The sequence below is a fragment of the Mobula hypostoma genome, chromosome 29 (genome assembly GCF_963921235.1).
Source record: "Mobula hypostoma chromosome 29, sMobHyp1.1, whole genome shotgun sequence".
NCBI classification, from domain to species: domain Eukaryota; kingdom Metazoa; phylum Chordata; class Chondrichthyes; order Myliobatiformes; family Myliobatidae; genus Mobula; species Mobula hypostoma.
The window spans coordinates 17,707,972-17,725,374 of NC_086125.1; the positions used below are offsets into that span (position 1 = coordinate 17,707,972).

General features: G+C 41.1%; 1 protein-coding gene across 2 annotated transcripts in view; it reads left to right on the top strand.

Moving 5' to 3' along the window:
- Positions 1–17,403, top strand: part of LOC134339397 (dual specificity mitogen-activated protein kinase kinase 7) — a 101,013-nt gene that overhangs the window by 32,231 nt on the left and 51,379 nt on the right. The window contains exons 2-3 of one of the 2 annotated variants that reach the window (XM_063035858.1): positions 3,458–3,505; positions 12,063–12,201. In XM_063035858.1, coding sequence (XP_062891928.1) covers positions 3,458–3,505; positions 12,063–12,201 — 187 coding nt within the window. The remainder of the gene's footprint in view (positions 1–3,457; positions 3,506–12,062; positions 12,202–17,403) is intronic. The other variant, XM_063035859.1, reaches the window with a different exon arrangement.

The window sequence follows — 17,403 nt, forward strand, 5'->3', positions numbered from 1 at the left end:
GCATTTTTAATGTCAGAAAGAAGTGGAAAAAAAAGTTTGTTACAACAATGGATGTGGCAAAGGACAAAGTGGAACTGGCAGTTCTGAGAGAGAGTAAATTGGTGTTGTGGAGAGAAGTTGAGAGCTTCACATGTCAATAGAAGGCATAGAATGTGTGTCTCAGTATATTGTTAAAACACTTCCTAGAGAAATGATAGAGCTGAGGTAAGTTCAATAATCTTTGATTGATTTGTATTCCAACACTTATCACCAGTACATCAAAACATGCAGTGAAATGCATCATTTGCATGAAAAACCAGCAAAACCTAAGGATGTAATGGGGAAAGCCCGCAAGAGTCATCAGACATTCTGGCATCAACATAGCATGCCCACAATGCTCGGCAGAACAACACAGAACACAACAAAAAGAATAAAACCAGCAACGAAACAACAACAGCAAAACAAGCCCCTTTCCTGTCTCCCATCCTCATAGACAGTCCTCCAACCCTGGGATGGACAACCAGGCCTCCAGCAGACTCATGGACAGCAGGCCTCCATCTTCCCTCATGGACTTCAGACTTGTAGACCCAGGGCTTCAGCCATCGGGCTTCAACTTCCAATCAACCCTCAGGCTTCAAACTTCAGTACCAACTCCAAGTCAAGCCAATGATAGGCCCCGACTGCCAGGGCATGAACTCCAGACTCGCCAACTCACATAGGCAGGAGGTTACTGGCTATTGTGTCCTCTGCACAGTCATCTGATCCCATGACCCACTGACCTGGAGGACTTCCTGTCTCAGTAGGCCACTAGCTCTCGTCCTCACTGGTCCTTGTCCACAATGCTTGCCAGTCCGACATTCATAGATGTTCTTTGTCTCATGCCAAATGCTGGTCCTTGAGCACAGAGTGGAAGCCCAGATTCCTGATGTCCTTCCTGGCCATTTAGGACAGAGTACAGAGTAGCAGCTTGGACTCTGAATATCATTTGATCTATGTTCATATTGCTGGCCTTTGAGGTCAGAGCGAAGGCCTAAACTCCAGATATCAATTTGACCCATGTCCACAGAGCTGGCCATCGAGAATGGAGTGCAGAGTACCGGCCTAGACTCCGGATATCATTCATCCCGCGTTCACGTCACTTCTTCAAAGATGGAGCACAGAGTGGTGGCTAGACTCCTGATGTCATTTGTCCCATGTCCACGACGCTGGCCATTGAGGACGGAATGCAAAGTAGCAGCATAGTCTCCGGATATCATTCAACCATGTCCACGTCACTGGCCTTTGAGGATGTAGCGAAGACCTAGGCTCTGGATGTCCTCATCATATGTCCACGTTCAAATGCTGAGCGCAGAGCAGAGATCTAGACTCTGGCCTGACCCTAACTCCTCCACAGCTCTGTCCCTAAACTGAAATTGAACTACTAACTCTGCCACATCCCAGCCCTTAAATCCCAACCTGATCCCTGATATCCACTCTCTGTCTCCAAAATCATACCTGCAAACTTAAAAACACACTAAATCTGAATCACGAACTTGATGGAAACTGCAGCTCAGTGCCTTCTTGACCAGAAGTAATGATTTTATCATGGTCAGCTTTGCGCCTTGAATGAGTGCCACAAGTATGTTAGGAAACAGCAGGGGTATTCTTTTGGGAGAGGCTTTTTTCTTGTCTAGGTATGGAGGCTTTCTTTATTGTACACAGTACAGCATTCTGTTTTTCAACTGGGAAAATACTTGGTGCCCCAATTAAAGCATTTAAAAAAAATGACGGTTTAATTTCATGGTTCTTGAAAAATGTTTCCATTTATGGAGGAAACAGATTAGACCTGGCCATGTTGAGATAGTCAATAAGCAATCCCCTTGGAGCTTTAGAAGAAACTTCTTCATTTGGAGAATGAGATTATGGAATTTTTTTCATATGTAGACTTTTGAAGGAAGAAACAGAAGCATTTAAGGGAGAGGACGATAAGTTCATAATAGAGAAAAGGATGAAAGAATGTAAAAGAATTTGAAGAAGAGCTTCAAGGTGATTCAAGTGGAACGTGAACATCACAGTGGATCAGTGGGGCCAAATGACTTGTTATAGTTCTGCAGGCAATGTGACTCAGTTGTATGCATACTCCTATGAAAGGTATTTCACTTAAAAGAGACCTACTTACTTGGAGTGGTTGCAAGCTGGAGACTCCACAGCCTGCATCTGCTCAACTAGATTCCCTTTACGTTGAGGTGGAAAAGGCCTATATAGCTGTGTGCAACAGTGCTTCTAAAAGTAAAAAATAGGGGCAGCAGGTCTTTGTAAGGTGGTTGCTGATCAATAATCTCTTCCCATAACTCTTGAACCCTCCAGAAAAATAGTGAACTCCACTTTGAATGTCTAATGATTTTGCTATGACTGCTTTCTGTGGTAAAGAATTACTGTGGTCCACCGCTCTCAGAGAGAAAAGATTTCAGTCCAGAACGGCACTTATCCTCAGTCTGTGACACTTGGTCCTGTGCTCCCCAGCCATCAGGAACATCCTTCCTGCATGTAATCTGTCAGTCCTGTCAGAATTGTGGATGATTGACCCTTACATTTTACAGGCTAATTGTTTGTAGATTAAGATTACTGAAGTGGCATCTGGGCCTTTATCATTTACTATTGGAAGTCAACAACTGGGCATGCTTTCCCTTTCTTGTGGAAGGAAATTTATGGTGGATTTCATTGCAAATCTATGATTTTTGCTGAGGAATTTTGAACTGAAACTGAATGATGCAGCTGAAAATGTTGCAATAAGCTCTTCAGTTTCTAAGCCATAATTTATTTCTTCACAACCAATCCTGGAAGTAAACTCTTAAACCACAAAGATTGGTGTGTATTTAAAAACATGCAAATAGAGAACATTAAGGGGCGATCTATGTAAAAGTGTCTATTTGTATTCAAAGAAGTAAAGAATTTTTAAATTATTCCCAGTATTTATTTTTGAATAGTTCTAAGTTTTAAAGCTGTACAATAAATGAAAAAATGGATGAGTTTTGTGCCTCATCTTATAGAAATGAAGGTAAATTATTAGGTTAATTAAGTAAGAATAGCGTATTGTATTTAAAATGCCTGATTCTGTAGTTAAAACAATTGATCAGTAGTTATGGGATTGCTTTTCCGAATCTGAGCATTAGTGGGCAAGATACAGTATCGCAATTTGAGACCACTAGTATATTGGGTTGAGCATGTTGTTCATCTGTAAGATGTTACTGGGACCTGATCTCCCTACATCTGGCTGTCAACACTGTACTAGAGTCCTACTATGAAGTTCAGTCCTGTCTGGTTCAGGGACTTCGGTGCTGTGAATCCACCCCATTACCTTCTGCCGTCACTCAGTTCTTGTGTTTCTTTGTTGAATTCATTGCTGTATGAATTTAATTTACCCGTTAATAATAGTTTTGTGTTTATGCCAGAGTTTTGATACATTATGATTTATCCGCTTTTCCTTTTCCTGATCCAGTTATAGTGATCACTCTAAGCCCTGCTCCTGCCCCATCCCAACGAGCAGGTACCAAATCTCTTATTTATCATACGCACCTACTTAACTTTCTCTCCTCCCTTTTGCCATCTGCTGGTCTATATTTCTAGTCTCCATGTTGTTGTGCTTTCCATGCTGTTAAAATTCTTTCTCCTTGCAGCTTTCTGAACATTTTTTCTTCCACTTCTTTTTTCACCTATTTCATACCCATCCATTTATGCCATCTCTTTTGTTTTTCATTGTTCCATTCCTCCCTTCCATTGATTGCTTTTGTCTCTTTTGCTATAGTAACATTTTGCCTTCTAGTTTACGAACCTTTACTCATTTCTCTCACAGTATTTTTTTACTCACCACTTAAGCAGACACTGGGAGACCAATCTCTGGCTGATGCATGTTACTTGTAGTTCTTATTGAAATGGCTGCTTTTGTGCATGACCACAGCATGCAGTCTTGGAATTTATCCTATAGCATGACAGAGATAGAATGGCACTGTTAAACTTTTGTCTTCACAATGCAAATAAATGTTTATGTGTCCAAATTTATGAATGAATATTCTATTTTCTAGGTGCTATATCTGAGGGATGGCTGTGGAAAATATCCATCAGTGGCGTGGCTCTCTTTATCAACTTTTTTTGCCTTGACCTTATTTACTCCCAAATATTTAATTTGTCAAAATTAGCCATTAATATTTATGTATCACACATTAATTATAGTCTTGCCCGTCCCCTATGAAAGACTGTCACTATTTCGATGAATCTTATGTAGTGGCATGAACCATGACTAGGCTTCTAGCATCTTTCCATTGAGCCACAAGTTTGTGGTTCAAATCCAGTTGCATAGCTATGAGCAAAAATAAATCTGGGTTGAAACTCCATTGCAGTATATGTGAATGCTGCAATACCTCTTTTCAGTTGAAATATTGAACTCTAACCTTATCTGCTTCATAAAATGAAGATAAACCACCCTGTGTCACTATTGGAAGAAGAGCAGGAGTGTTCACTTTGGTGACTGGGTCAACATCTATTTCTCAAAAATACTTAATTGGCTATGAAATAATTTAGGATTTTCTGAGTTAGTGAAAGGAATGGTATACTGTAACGGCAAGGTCTTCCTTCAGTAATATTCCATGAAAATCTTGCACCATCTCCCGGTCAGCTACCATCACTTTAGATTATGAAACTCTTTCTGAGCCCCCTCCAAAAAAAAAACAAATTCTGCTAATTTTGCAATGTAGTTCTTAGCCATTTTCACAAGCACTAGAAAATAGAAAACAAATCATAAATTTGTCCAATTTTATTCACATTGAAAACAATTTTCTTTTCAGCTTTTACATTTGAGGATGTTGAAGACTTATCCTGGTTTGTATGTGTGTATATTGTAAAGTTATTGTAAACCTGCAAAACCATGATATATTTTCCCCCACTGCTATGGTCACCCCCATTCCAAGCATTATAATGTTTATGGTTATCTGTGAAATTGCACAAAAAAATTGAATAGTCTGGAAAACTGCTGCTGTCATGGGCACTTTGTGACCCCTCCCCTTCCCCACTCCTTTGGGGACAGGGACTGAGCAATGAGGCCCTTGCAGAGAATGGCTTATGGATGCAGAAAATAATGAAATCATTTTATGGAGTTTAATATTTTACATTGTTGTTATTAGTTGTGGATGCTGCAAATGCCACAATATTTAAGTATTTTATGGCATGGGCTTTCTTTCACTCTTCCTCGCTACTCTGTGCTCTCTTAAATTCTCTTTATCTGTTAGAAATGTTGATATTGTTGACGAGCTTTGGCAGTTGTGGCTGATAGGATATGGAACTTATGGACGCATTGCTGGGTGAGCTTGGCCTAGATATAGAGTTACATTATAGATTAGTTCACAGTAAAAGATTGCTGAGCTGGGAAGGGGTTAGAGAGAAAGAAAATCGGTTGAAGACTAACTATCTGAGAGAAAGGAGAGGCAAAAAATATGTGGGCTTTTGGAAACTTAGTAAAAAGACTTCTGTTCTCTGATATGCGTGCTCTCTCTCCCTCTCTTTTGAAATGAATTGAATTGCACTTCTCTTTCTCTTTAACACCTCTGCCCCTGTGGAACCATTTCTTCTTTTTGCCTTTCAAGCAAACACTTTCACCCTCTTTTTCTCCTATCAGTGACTTCCTTTGCTTTGACCTTAATTATTTTTGATTTTTACTATCATCCCCATGCCCCCCTTCCCCCGAGCCCTTTGTGACTCTGCAGCTCTCAGTCACATCACTGGTGTGTTTAATAATACCTAAAGCAAAAGATGAATACTTTTTCCCTGTTATTCTTTTAGAAATATTACTAATACTATTTTAAGAACATAGAACAGTCTTGCACAGAAAAAGTCCCTGCAGCACACAATGACAGTAAAGCACATCAAAGTTGCTGGTGAACGCAGCAGGCCAGGCAGCATCTCTAGGAAGAGGTACAGTCGACGTTTCGGGCCGAGACCCTTCGTCAGGACTAACTTGTCCACTGACCCCTTGGTCCATGGTAAAGAAAAGGATTGGAACCCTGGGCCTAAAGTATTTTTCCACCACTCCCTTTGGCAGTTTATTCCAGTACCTACCACTGTGTGTAAGAAAAAACTTGCTACATAAAACTTCTTTATACTTTCCGCCTTCTACCTTAAAGTTCTGCCTTCTAGCATCCACGCTAGGAAAATGACTGTCAACGCTCTGCTTCACAAAATTTAACATATTTGATCAAGTTGTCCTTCAGCCTTTGATCCAGGGTAACCAGTCTGTGTTTGACCTCTCCTTACAGCTAATACTCTCTAATTCAGGCAACCGTGCTGAACCACTTCGGTACACCCTCCAAAGCCTCCATATCCTTCCTGTAATGCAGCACACTAGACTCCAAATGTGGTCTAATCAAAGTTTTACATACCTGCAACATGACATTGTGACTTTTTACCCCAACTGACGAAGAGAAGAATACCTATGCTTTCTTTAACATCCTATCTACTTGAGTTGTGAATAGTTGTTTTTCTAGGAGCTGTGAACTTTTAGAGTCATAGAGCACTACAGCACCGAAACAAGCCCTCCAGCCCTTCTAGTTTTTGCTGGCATGGTCTTCTGCTTAGTCCCCAGGTAGCCCTCCGCACTCCGCTCGTCCAGACTTCTTAAATATTGCAATTGAACCTGTACCTATCACTTCCACTGGCAGTTCTCCCTGATATTCCCCTTAAATATTTCACCTTTCACCATAAACCTATAACTTCTAGTGACTGCATGGATTCATCCTATCTATACCCCTCATAATTTTGTATACCTCTTTAAGAACTCCCCTCATTCTCCTGTGCTTGAAGGAATAAGGTCCTACCTTATTCAACCTTTCCCTATAACTCAGACCCTCGGGTCCCAGCAGCATTCTTGTATTTTTTCTGGTACTGACGTTTGATATCTTTTCTGTCAGTAAGTGACCAGAACTGCACATAATACTCCAAATTTGGCCTCAACAACAGCTTACAAAGTTTCAACATAACATGCTAAATTATGCAATCAGTTCTCTAATTTATGTAGTCCAATGTGCCCAAAGCTCTCTTCACAACCTTGTCTAACTGTGATGCCACTTTGAAAGAATTATATTCCTGAAGGAATTAATTTCAGGTCCGTTTGTTCTACCACACACCTCAGAGCTTGTCATTCACTGTGTAAATTTTGGTTTGTACTCCCACATGCAACACCTCATACTTGTCATTTCGCTGCCTGCATTTCCAACTGCTCTGTACGCTGGTGTATCATTTGACAACTTTCCTCACTGTCCACAACTCTGCAAATTTTTAGTATCATCTGCATATTTACTATTCAGGTTATGTACATTTTCATACAAATCATTTATGTATATCACATATAACAAAATTCTGTCACTGAGGACTTGTCCGCCTTAATAATCTTCAAGAGCTGGACACTTATATCCTCCTTGATAGCAATCTTCCGTAGAATATACACGTACTTCTCCCTGAACTTACTATTCTCAATGCGCTTCTCCTTGGGGAATACCAATACAAAATACTTGTTAAAGAAAAATGATCGATTGCTTTCCCAGCGTATATGACAACTAAACGTTTCTTGGGCTTCCAGTTGGATACAGGTATCAATTATAACCGACGTTTTGATGCCAAACTCTGCCAACTTCATCAGGGTTAAGGACCTCACCTACACCTAGTCAGATCCAGATATATGTAATTCCCTCCTTTATCTTTGAGTGGTCCTACCCTCTCTCTACTGATCCTTTTGTTCTTAATGAATGTATCAAATGCCTTAGATTTTCTTTAATTCTACTCACCAAGGTCATGTCATGATCCTTTTTAACTTTCCTGATGTGTCCAATTTCAGCTTCCTAAACCTCACATATACTGCCTTTTCCTTTTTGACTAAATTTACAGTATCTCTCATCACTCAAAGTTCTCAAACTATGCCATCCTCATCTTTTTTTTCCACACAGGAGCAAATTGATCCTGGATTCTGACCAGCTGACCTTTAAGCTACTCCCACATGTAAGAAGTGGACTTGCCCAGTAACAGCTGCTCCTAATCTACTCTCCCTACCTCCTATCTAAGTACAGCTGTGATATTCATCCTTCTCTATTACATCTGAAACATCTGAATCCTGAAATATTAAGCTGCCAGTCCTACCCTTTCTTTAGCAAGTCACTGTAATTGCTGTAATATCATAGTTCCAATACTTTTGAAATTTACCCTTACCCAGTTTAGCGTTTTCTCTGAGTTTCAGTGTTACCCTTGAATTATGATCATTGTTCTCAAAATGCTTTCCCATTCCAATCACCTGGCTAGGTTTCCCAGTGCAAAGTCTATATTGGCCCCTTTCTAGTTGGGTTATCCACTGTGTCAAGAAACCGTCCAGAATGCACTTAACAAATTCCGCCAGGCATATTTCCCAAAACAAGGTCTAATGCAATTTCTCCTTTATTCAAGAAACTGTCTTGAATGCACTGAAGAAATTCTGCCCTACCTAAGCCTTTTGCACACAAAAAGTTCCAGTCAATATTGGAGAAACCAAAGTCATCCACTACAACTATCCTGTAAGATCCTTCCACAATCTGCTTACATATTTGTTACTCGATATCCTAATTGTTATCAAGAGAGCTGTAGTATAGCCCCATTATGGTAGTTCTAGGATGCCCTGTCCAAGTGCAGCTGTAACATTCTCTATCACATCTGAAACATTGGGTCATATATTAATACCTCTGAACTGCAGAGGTTCACATTGGAGACAACTGAACATGTTTTCACTTTTAACAACCTCACTACTGAGAAAGTCCCACAATCTGCAGAGACTCATGCAACCTGCAATGCCGTATTGTAATCTATATTATGTATTTCCTTCTGGGTTTCTTATAGAAGTCCAATTATTAAAAGAAAATAAATGTTCTCACTTGTAATCAGCCTTGAAATTCCATACAGTTTTTAACATGCTTGCTGTCTGCTCTGCTATTCCATCATGGCTGATTTATTATCCCTCTCAATCCCATTCCCCTACGTTCTCCCCATAACCTTTGACTCCCTGACTAATCGGGAACCTATCAACATCCACTTTAAATATACTCAATGATGTGGTCTCCACAGCCGTGGCAATGAATTTCATGGATTCACTACCCACCGGCTAAAGGAATTTCTCCTCATCTTTGTTCTAAGTGGATGTTCCTCTATACTGAAGCTGTGCCCTCAGGTCCTACATTCACCCATTATAGGAAACAGGGTATTCCATCTGCCATTTCTTTATTCATTCACTCTGCAGCCTCCCTGCTTCCTCAACACTACCTACTCCTCCACCAATCTTTGTTTCATCTGAAAACTTGGCCAAAAAGTCATCAATTCTGTTCTCTAAGTCAGTGACATATGGAATGAAAAGAAATGCTGTAACACCAATCCCTGCATAACACCACTAGTCACCAGCAACCAACCAGAAAAGGCCCCCTTTATTCCCACTCTTTGCTTCCTGCTTGTCAGCCCATCTTCTGTCCATGCTGGTATCCTTCATGTAATACCATTGCTTCTTAACTTGTTAAGCAGCCTTGTGTAGTATCTTTGTCTAGCCTGCCTGTTATTTCCTCAAAGAATTCCTACAGATTTGTCAAGCTAGATTTCCCCTTAAGGAAACAATGGTGATTTAGGCCTATTTTACCCTGAGTACCCTAAAACCTTTGCTTTAATAATGGGCTCCAATATTTTCCCAACCACTCAAGTCAGACTAACTGGCCAATAAGTTCCTCTCCTCTGCCTCACTCCCTTCTTATCGAATGGATTGACATTTGCAATTTTCCAATCTTCCAGAACCGGAACCATTCCAGAATCTAGTGATTCTTGGAAGATCATTACTAATGCCTCCACAATCTCTTCAGCTACCTCTTTCAGAATCTCGGGGTGTAGTCCATCTGGTCCAGGTGACTTATCTACTTTTGGACCTTTCAGCTTCCCAAGTACCTACTCCGTAGTATTAGCAGCTACACTCATTTCTGACCCCGACACTTGAATTTCTAGCATACTGACAGTGTCATCTACAGTGAAGACTGATAGCACAATATTTATTAAGTTGGTCAGCCATTTCTTTGTCTGCCCCCTCATTACTACCTCTCCAGCATCATTTTTGCAGTGGTCCAATAGCCACTATCACCTTGCTTTTACTCTTTATATATCTGAAAGAACTTCTGATATCCTCTTTTATTTTATTGGCTAGCCTTTCTTCATATTTCATTTTTTTCTCTCCTTATGCCTTTTTTAGGTGCCTTCTGTTTGTTTTTTTTTGAACTGTCCAAACCTCTAACTTCCCATTAATTTTTGCTATATCATATGCCCGACACGGTTGTCTCATTCTCCCTTTCGAATACTACTTCATCTTTATGATGTATATATCTTACATCCATGAATTGCTCTCAGGAACATCAACCATTGCTGTTCTGTCATCATCCTTGCTAATGTCTCCTTTCAATCAATTTTGGCAAAGTTCTCTCTCATGCCTCTGTAATTCCTTTTACTCCGTTGTAATACTGATACATCTGACTTTATCTTCTCTGTCTTAAAATGCAAGGTGAATTTTATCATATTATGATTACTGCCTCCTTAAGGCTTCCTTTACCTTTACCTTTAGTTCCTTAATAAATTCTGGTTCATTACATAGCACCCAATTCAAAATTGCCTTTCCCTTAGTGGGCTCAACCACAAGCTGCTCTGGAAGACCATCTTGTAGGCATTCTACAAATCCTCTTTCTTGGGGTCCACAACTTTCAGGATCCACAGCTTTTGGATTGGCATTTCCTTCCCTTTCTTTAAAATCCTCACAGTCTCAATTTTGCACTTTCACTTATGCTGTCTCCCACTTAAAACTCCACTTTGCAGCTATTTTATAGATTGGCAGAAACTTAACTTTGTTTTGATGCACACTTAAGATGGAATTCATAGCTCAGCACTCTCTATTACAGTAATAATATTCTCATCCTCCCCATCTAGCCAAATTCTTAAAATATTTAACAGTTATTTGACACTACTGGATGGACTGAAACAAGCTGAGGACCAACTTTGTAATTTTTTTATACAATTCTTTAAATTCCACAGCATAGAATCTTCAGTCTATTTACCAGTAAATTCACACATGTCCTATTGTTAAAATTACACCATTGGAGACGAATGTTTAACAGATTCCTCAGTGTATTAGTTAAGATTTTAGTTAAAATTTTCCTCTTCTACCCAACGTGGTGAACTGTTGACAAAAATACTATTTCATGTGGCAGAGAACAGGCCTTACCTCAGCTGGGGTTCAGGCTACGGTAGATGGGAGGGGAGGTGTTGGGACTGAAAACCTACATTTGATTGTACAAATGTAGATGGTCACATCTTGAAATGTATAGTTAAGCAGCTATTGTCAAAGTCGTAGGTAGTGGGTAAAGGCAGGAGTTGTCTAGGACCACAAAGCTGTCCACAAAATGCTGTTAATTCCCAAACAGTGGGACTGGGACAAGTGTAGGGAAGTGGGACTAGCTCAGGTAGGCACTTTAGTTGGCATAAATGTGTTGAGCTGCAGGACCAGTTTCTTTGCTGTATAACTCATATCAATTTAAAACTAAGGTTTCCATAAAAATTTGAAATTGCAGTTGCACTCTAGACTCTTCAGCTACAGCTTGGTCAATCCCTTTTATTGTCCTTGGGTGAAAAGAAGATTAGCTTGAGAATCTGGCAGTGCGTCTTTGTAATGAATTTGTGGGAGACGGGTGAGAGTGAATAAAGGCTGCTGCTTCCAATTTCTTTGGTTATTGTGAGAAATCACTACTTTTCTGTTCTGTTTCTCCACTCTTTTCCCTCCTTTGATAATGTGCCTTGATTGCAAAATAACTCAATTTGCGGACTTTTGCTCTGTGTTCTGTTGGTTCTGACTCTTGGCTTCTAATATTTGTGTGGACTGTGAGCTTAGATTTACCAACTAGCCAGATAGGACCATGGAGGTGACTAAGTGGTTGGGGTTTCAATGTTAGGGTTTCAATGTTAGCAGGGTTTGTGATGGAAATATGTTGGTGTTCGATGTAATAGTAGCATTTCCTTGTTTTCAGCTCTTCAACTTCCATTAGCAAATGATGCAGGCAGCCGCTCATCTTCATCAGAAACCTCACCACAACACCACCCACCCCCTTCACGCCCTCGGCACATGCTCAGCCTCCCACAACCTCTGCTACAGAAGAGTATGGAAAGGTAAGAAAAGGCTGTATCTTACACTTTGTGTAAAGCAGCAGTACTGTTTACCTATTTAAATCTTGTAGTCCAGCTGAGCTCAAATTGAAGGTGGTGTCCAATTAAGCAAGATTTATATTGTGGTTACTTCACACCAGAAGGCCAAGACTGATAGCTGAAGAGAATTTACTTACGTGGTTTTGAGATCTAAAAGGAACAAGTTCTTTAAATAATATAGCTAGAGCAACATCTATTTCATGAATTCACAGTGAGTAAAGCATGAGTTTTTCTCAGAAGAAAAGCTTTGAGCACTTGCTTAACTTACTTCCTGAAACATAAAAGTGTGCTCAACTGTTTCACTCCTTTCTCAATTTGTGTTACAGTGATTTTGGACCCTTGTGCTTTCTTTCTTGTCATTGAGCCATCAAATGGTTTTAGCACAAGAAGGCCATTCAGTTCATCACATATGTTCTGGATCACTACAGAGCAACACACTAGTTCTCACCAGCCCTTTCTCAGTAGCCTTGCAATGTTTTTGCAGCATTCATTCATTCAATTCCCTCTTGAGGACCACAATGAAACCTGCCTCCACCAAATCTATAGACCATGCATTCCATATGCCAAGTGCATGCTGCCTAAATATGATTTTCTCACATCACTCTAAATTCTCTTCCCTTTGCACCTCAACTCCTCTACCAAAGACAATAGCCCACGACTGCCTTCTCTCTCTCTAGACCCCTTCATTGTTTTTTGTCATTCTATCAAATCTCTCAGCATTCTCTCCTCCAAAGAAAACAATTCTATCTAATTTTTCCTTGTAATTTTAGACTTTTTCCAAGAAAAAAAATTGTAAACCTTTTCTGAACCATTTTTAATACCCTCATATATTTCTTATACTGAACACGATATTCCCACTGATGCTGGACCACGAACCATCAATCAGTCCCTTTATTGATAAAGCCTTATCCTGCTACCTCGATGCAGGGTCTTGACCCAAAGTGTCAACCAGCCCTTCACCTCTACAGATGCCGCCCGACCTGCAAAATTCCTCGAGTGGTTTGTGTTTTGCTCCATGTTCTAGCCTCGGCAGTCTCTTGTCCCTCCTGCCAATTTGGATGACTAGTGAAATCACACTCTCATGAGCATCTTCTGTTCCTGTTATCCTTTTAAGATAGTATCTTTCATTCTATATTGTCTCTTCTCATTCTTCCTACCAAAATGCATTACGTCAAATTTCTCCACACTAAACTTCATGTACCACGGTGTGCTCATTCCACTATCCTGTTTATAACTTGTTGCAATCCATCTCTTCCCTACTCGCATTGAACAATACTGCCAAGTTTTTTAGTACCTGAAATTTCACACGAATCCATTTAATCAAAACAAAGCAGTGGTTTCAAAACTGATCCCTGGGGAATCATGTTCATGTTCCTTCAGTCAGTAGAACAACCACTCACCATAGCCCTCCCTGTTGCTAGCTTTATCTCTTTTCCAGATTTGTTTGTTCAACTTCTGTTCTTCTAGATGTGTACTGCAGGTAATCCTAGTAACATGGGAGGACAGGAATCACTGATTTTTGGCAGATCATGAACTTCCTTTTAAGTTTGAAGTTGTGACCTTCAAACTTCCTTTTCCTCCAAAAAAACAAAGGCTATTTTGGCAACACATGCAAAATGCTGGAGTTGCTCAGCAGGCCAGGCATCTATGGGAGAAAATACAGTCAGCGTTTCAGGCTGGGACCCTTCAGCAGGACTGGAGAAAAGAAAGATGTGTAGATTTTAGTCGACTTAAAAGTTAGGGGAGGGGAGAGACCAACACAAGGTGGTGCGTGAAACCAGGAGGGTTGTAAAGTTACTGAAGTAAAGAGCTGGGAAGTTGATTGGTGAAAGGTACAGGGCTGGCGAAGGGGGAGTCTTATAGGAGAAGACAGAGGGTCATGGAAAGGAGAAAGGGGAGGGGGAGGAGCTCCAGAGGGAGACGATGGGCGGGCAAGGAGATAAGGTGAGAGAGGGAAAAGGGGATGAGGAATGGTGGGGGGGGGGGGGTCAGTACCGGAATTTTGAGAAATCGATGTTTATTCCATCAGGTTGGAGGCTACCCACACAGAATATAAGATGTTGTTCCTCCAACCTGAGTGTAGTCTCATTGCGACAGTAGAGGAGGTTATGGATTGACATATCAGAATAAGAAGTGGAATTAAAATGGGTGGCCACTGGGAAATCCTGCTTCTTTTGGCAGACGGAGCGTAGGTGCTCAGCAAAGCGATCTCCCAATTTATTTCGGGTCACACTGATATACAGGATGCTTCACCAAAAGGGTGCAGAGGAGATTTACAAGGATGTTACCTGGATTGGAGAGCGTGCTTTATGAGAATAGGTTGAGTAAACTTGGCCTTTTCTCCTTGGAGCGAAGGAAGATGAGAGGTGACCTGATAGCTGTGTATAAGATGCTGAGAGGCATTGATCGTGTGGATAGTCAGAGGCTTTTTCCCAGGGCTGAAATGGCTAACATGAGGGCGCAGTTTTATGATGCTTGGAAGTAAGTACAGAGGAGATGTCAGGGGTAAGTTTGTTTTACGCAGAGAGTGGTGAGTGTGTGGAATGGGCTGCCAGCAACGGTGGTGGAGGCGGATAGGAGAAGGTCTTTTAAGAGACTCCTGGATAGGTACATGGAGCTTGGAAGAATAGAGGGCTATAGGTAACCCGAGGTAATTTCTAAAGTAAGTACATGTATGGCACAGCATTGTGGGCCGAAGGGCCTGTATTGTACTGTAGGTTTTCTATGTTGCACCGATTATACAGGATGACACAGTATGTGACCCCAACAAGCTCATAGGTGAAGTGTCGCCTCACCTGTAAGGACTGTTTGGGGCCCTGAACAGTAATGAGGGAGGAGGTGCAGGGGCAAGTGTAGCACTTGTTCCACTACAAGGATGAGTGCCAGGAGGGAGAGCATTGGGGAGGGACAAATGGACAAGGGACAAGGGAATCACATAGGGAGCGATCCCTGTGGAAAGCTGAAGCGGGGGGAAGTGCTTGGCAGTGGCATCCAATTGGAGATGGCGGAAGTTCTGGAGAATTATCTGGTGGGGTGGTAGGTGAGGACTAGAGGAACCCTATCCCTGGTAGGGTGGCAGGAGGATGGGGTAAGAGCAGACATGTGTGAAATGGAAGAGATGCAGTTGAGGGCAGCATTGATGGTGGAGGAAAGGAAGCCCATTTCTTTGATAAAGGAGGACATCTCCTTCGTTCCAGAATGAAAAGCCTCATCCTGACAGCAGATGCAACGGAGATGGAGGAATTGAGAGAAGGGGATGGAGTTTTTACAAGTAACGGGATGGGAAGAGGTATAGTCCAGGTGGCTGTGAGAGCCAGTGGGTCTATAATAGACATCAGTAGATTAGCTGTCTTCAGAGATTGAGACAGTGAGATTGAGAAAGGGGAAGGAGGTATCAGAAATAGACCAGGTAAATTTGAGGGCAGGGTGGAAGTTGGAGGAAAAGTTGATTAAGTCACGAGCTCTGCACGGGTACAAGAAGCAGCAACAATGCAGTCATTGGTGTAGCATAGGAAAAGTGGGGTACGGACACCAATGTAAGTTTGGAACATAGACTGTTCCACGCAGCTGACAAAAAGACAGGCATAGCTGGGACCTATGCAAGTGCCCATTGCTATTTTGGATCACTGAAAGTAATTCTAAATTTCTTTGGAAAACAAATCGTCCAGTGCAGGTGAAGAAGAAAAATAAATTACTTTGGTGGGCTAGCTCGGAGATAATAGCTGCTTTATTTATAATCTTCCAAACATCCTTAGATTCTGGAATGGTTGCTAAAGGATGGATGGTACAAACAATGACTCCATTACTTCAGAAGGGAGAGGAGATGGTTGAGGCAGATAAATCAGAGAGATTTAAGATGTTCTTAGATGGGCAGCACATGGATGAAAGAAAAATGGAGGGCTATGTGAGAGGGAAGCATTAGATTAGAGTAGGTTAAAAGATTGACACAACATTGTGAGCTGAAGGGCCTGTATTGTGTTTATGTTCTATATCCTATTGACCTTTTACTCTCATTTTGATAGGGAAATGCTAGAATCTGTAGTGAAAGCTGTAACAGAACACTTAGAAAATAACATGACTGAGCAGAGTCAATGTGAATTTATGTTTGACTAAATCTAGTGGAAACCTCTGAGGATATTTCCAATAGAATTGATGAAAGGAAAAGAGTGGATGTGGTATATTGGATTTTTGGAAGGCTTTCTTTAAATTTTACCCAAGAATTTGCTAGCCAAAGTCAGGGCTCATGGAGCTTGGGATAATATACAGATTGAGCGTTAGCATGAACTGCAAATGGTTCATGTTCACTTTGGCAGGTTGTGACTAATAGGGTACTACATGACTTGGACTTCTACTATACACAGTTGATTCATTAATTTGTGCCCTTGAGCAAGGCACTTAATCACACATTGCTTTAGTCTGTACGAGGAGTTGTGCCCCACATAGACTTCCAACCTGCGCCTTGTAAGGCATGAAAATGCCTGACGCAGGCCTCTCATGGTCTGAGTCGACGTTCCCCCTCCCTCCCTCATTAATTTGACCAAGTAGATCAAAAACATATTTCCAAGGTTGCTGATGAATCAAAACTAAGTGGGTTATGAGTAGCGATAAGGGTGCAAAGTGGCTTCAAGGAGACAGATGCACTCTTAAGTGAATGGGCATGAATGTGGCAGATGGAATGCGTGTTTAAATTTGTGTGATTATCTTCTTTGAAAGAAAAATTCAGAAATGCTGTTTTTACTGAGGCGAGAGAGTGAGATGTTAGTGTTCAGAGACCTGAATATCCGTATCATTGAATGCCAACATGAGGTGCAGCAGGTAATTCATATTGCAAAGGTCATTAAGTCATAGAATTCAGAAGCAGGTCCTATGGCTCACCATGCCGATTATTAGCTACGTATCTGTCCTAATCCTATTTATCAGCGGTTAGTTAATTGCCTTCCATGCCTTAGCAATTCAAGTGCTCCTCTAGATACTTTTTGAATTTCTCTGCCTCCATCAACCACTCAGACTGAGTTGGAGATTCCAACGACTTCCTGGATGAAAAAGAAATTTCTCGGCTTCCTTCTAAATCCCTTACAACTCAGCCTAAATTTGTTCGTTTTACTTTTGAGATCTCTGCCACAAGGGAACATTTCCCACTCTCTATGCCACTGATAATTTTGTTAA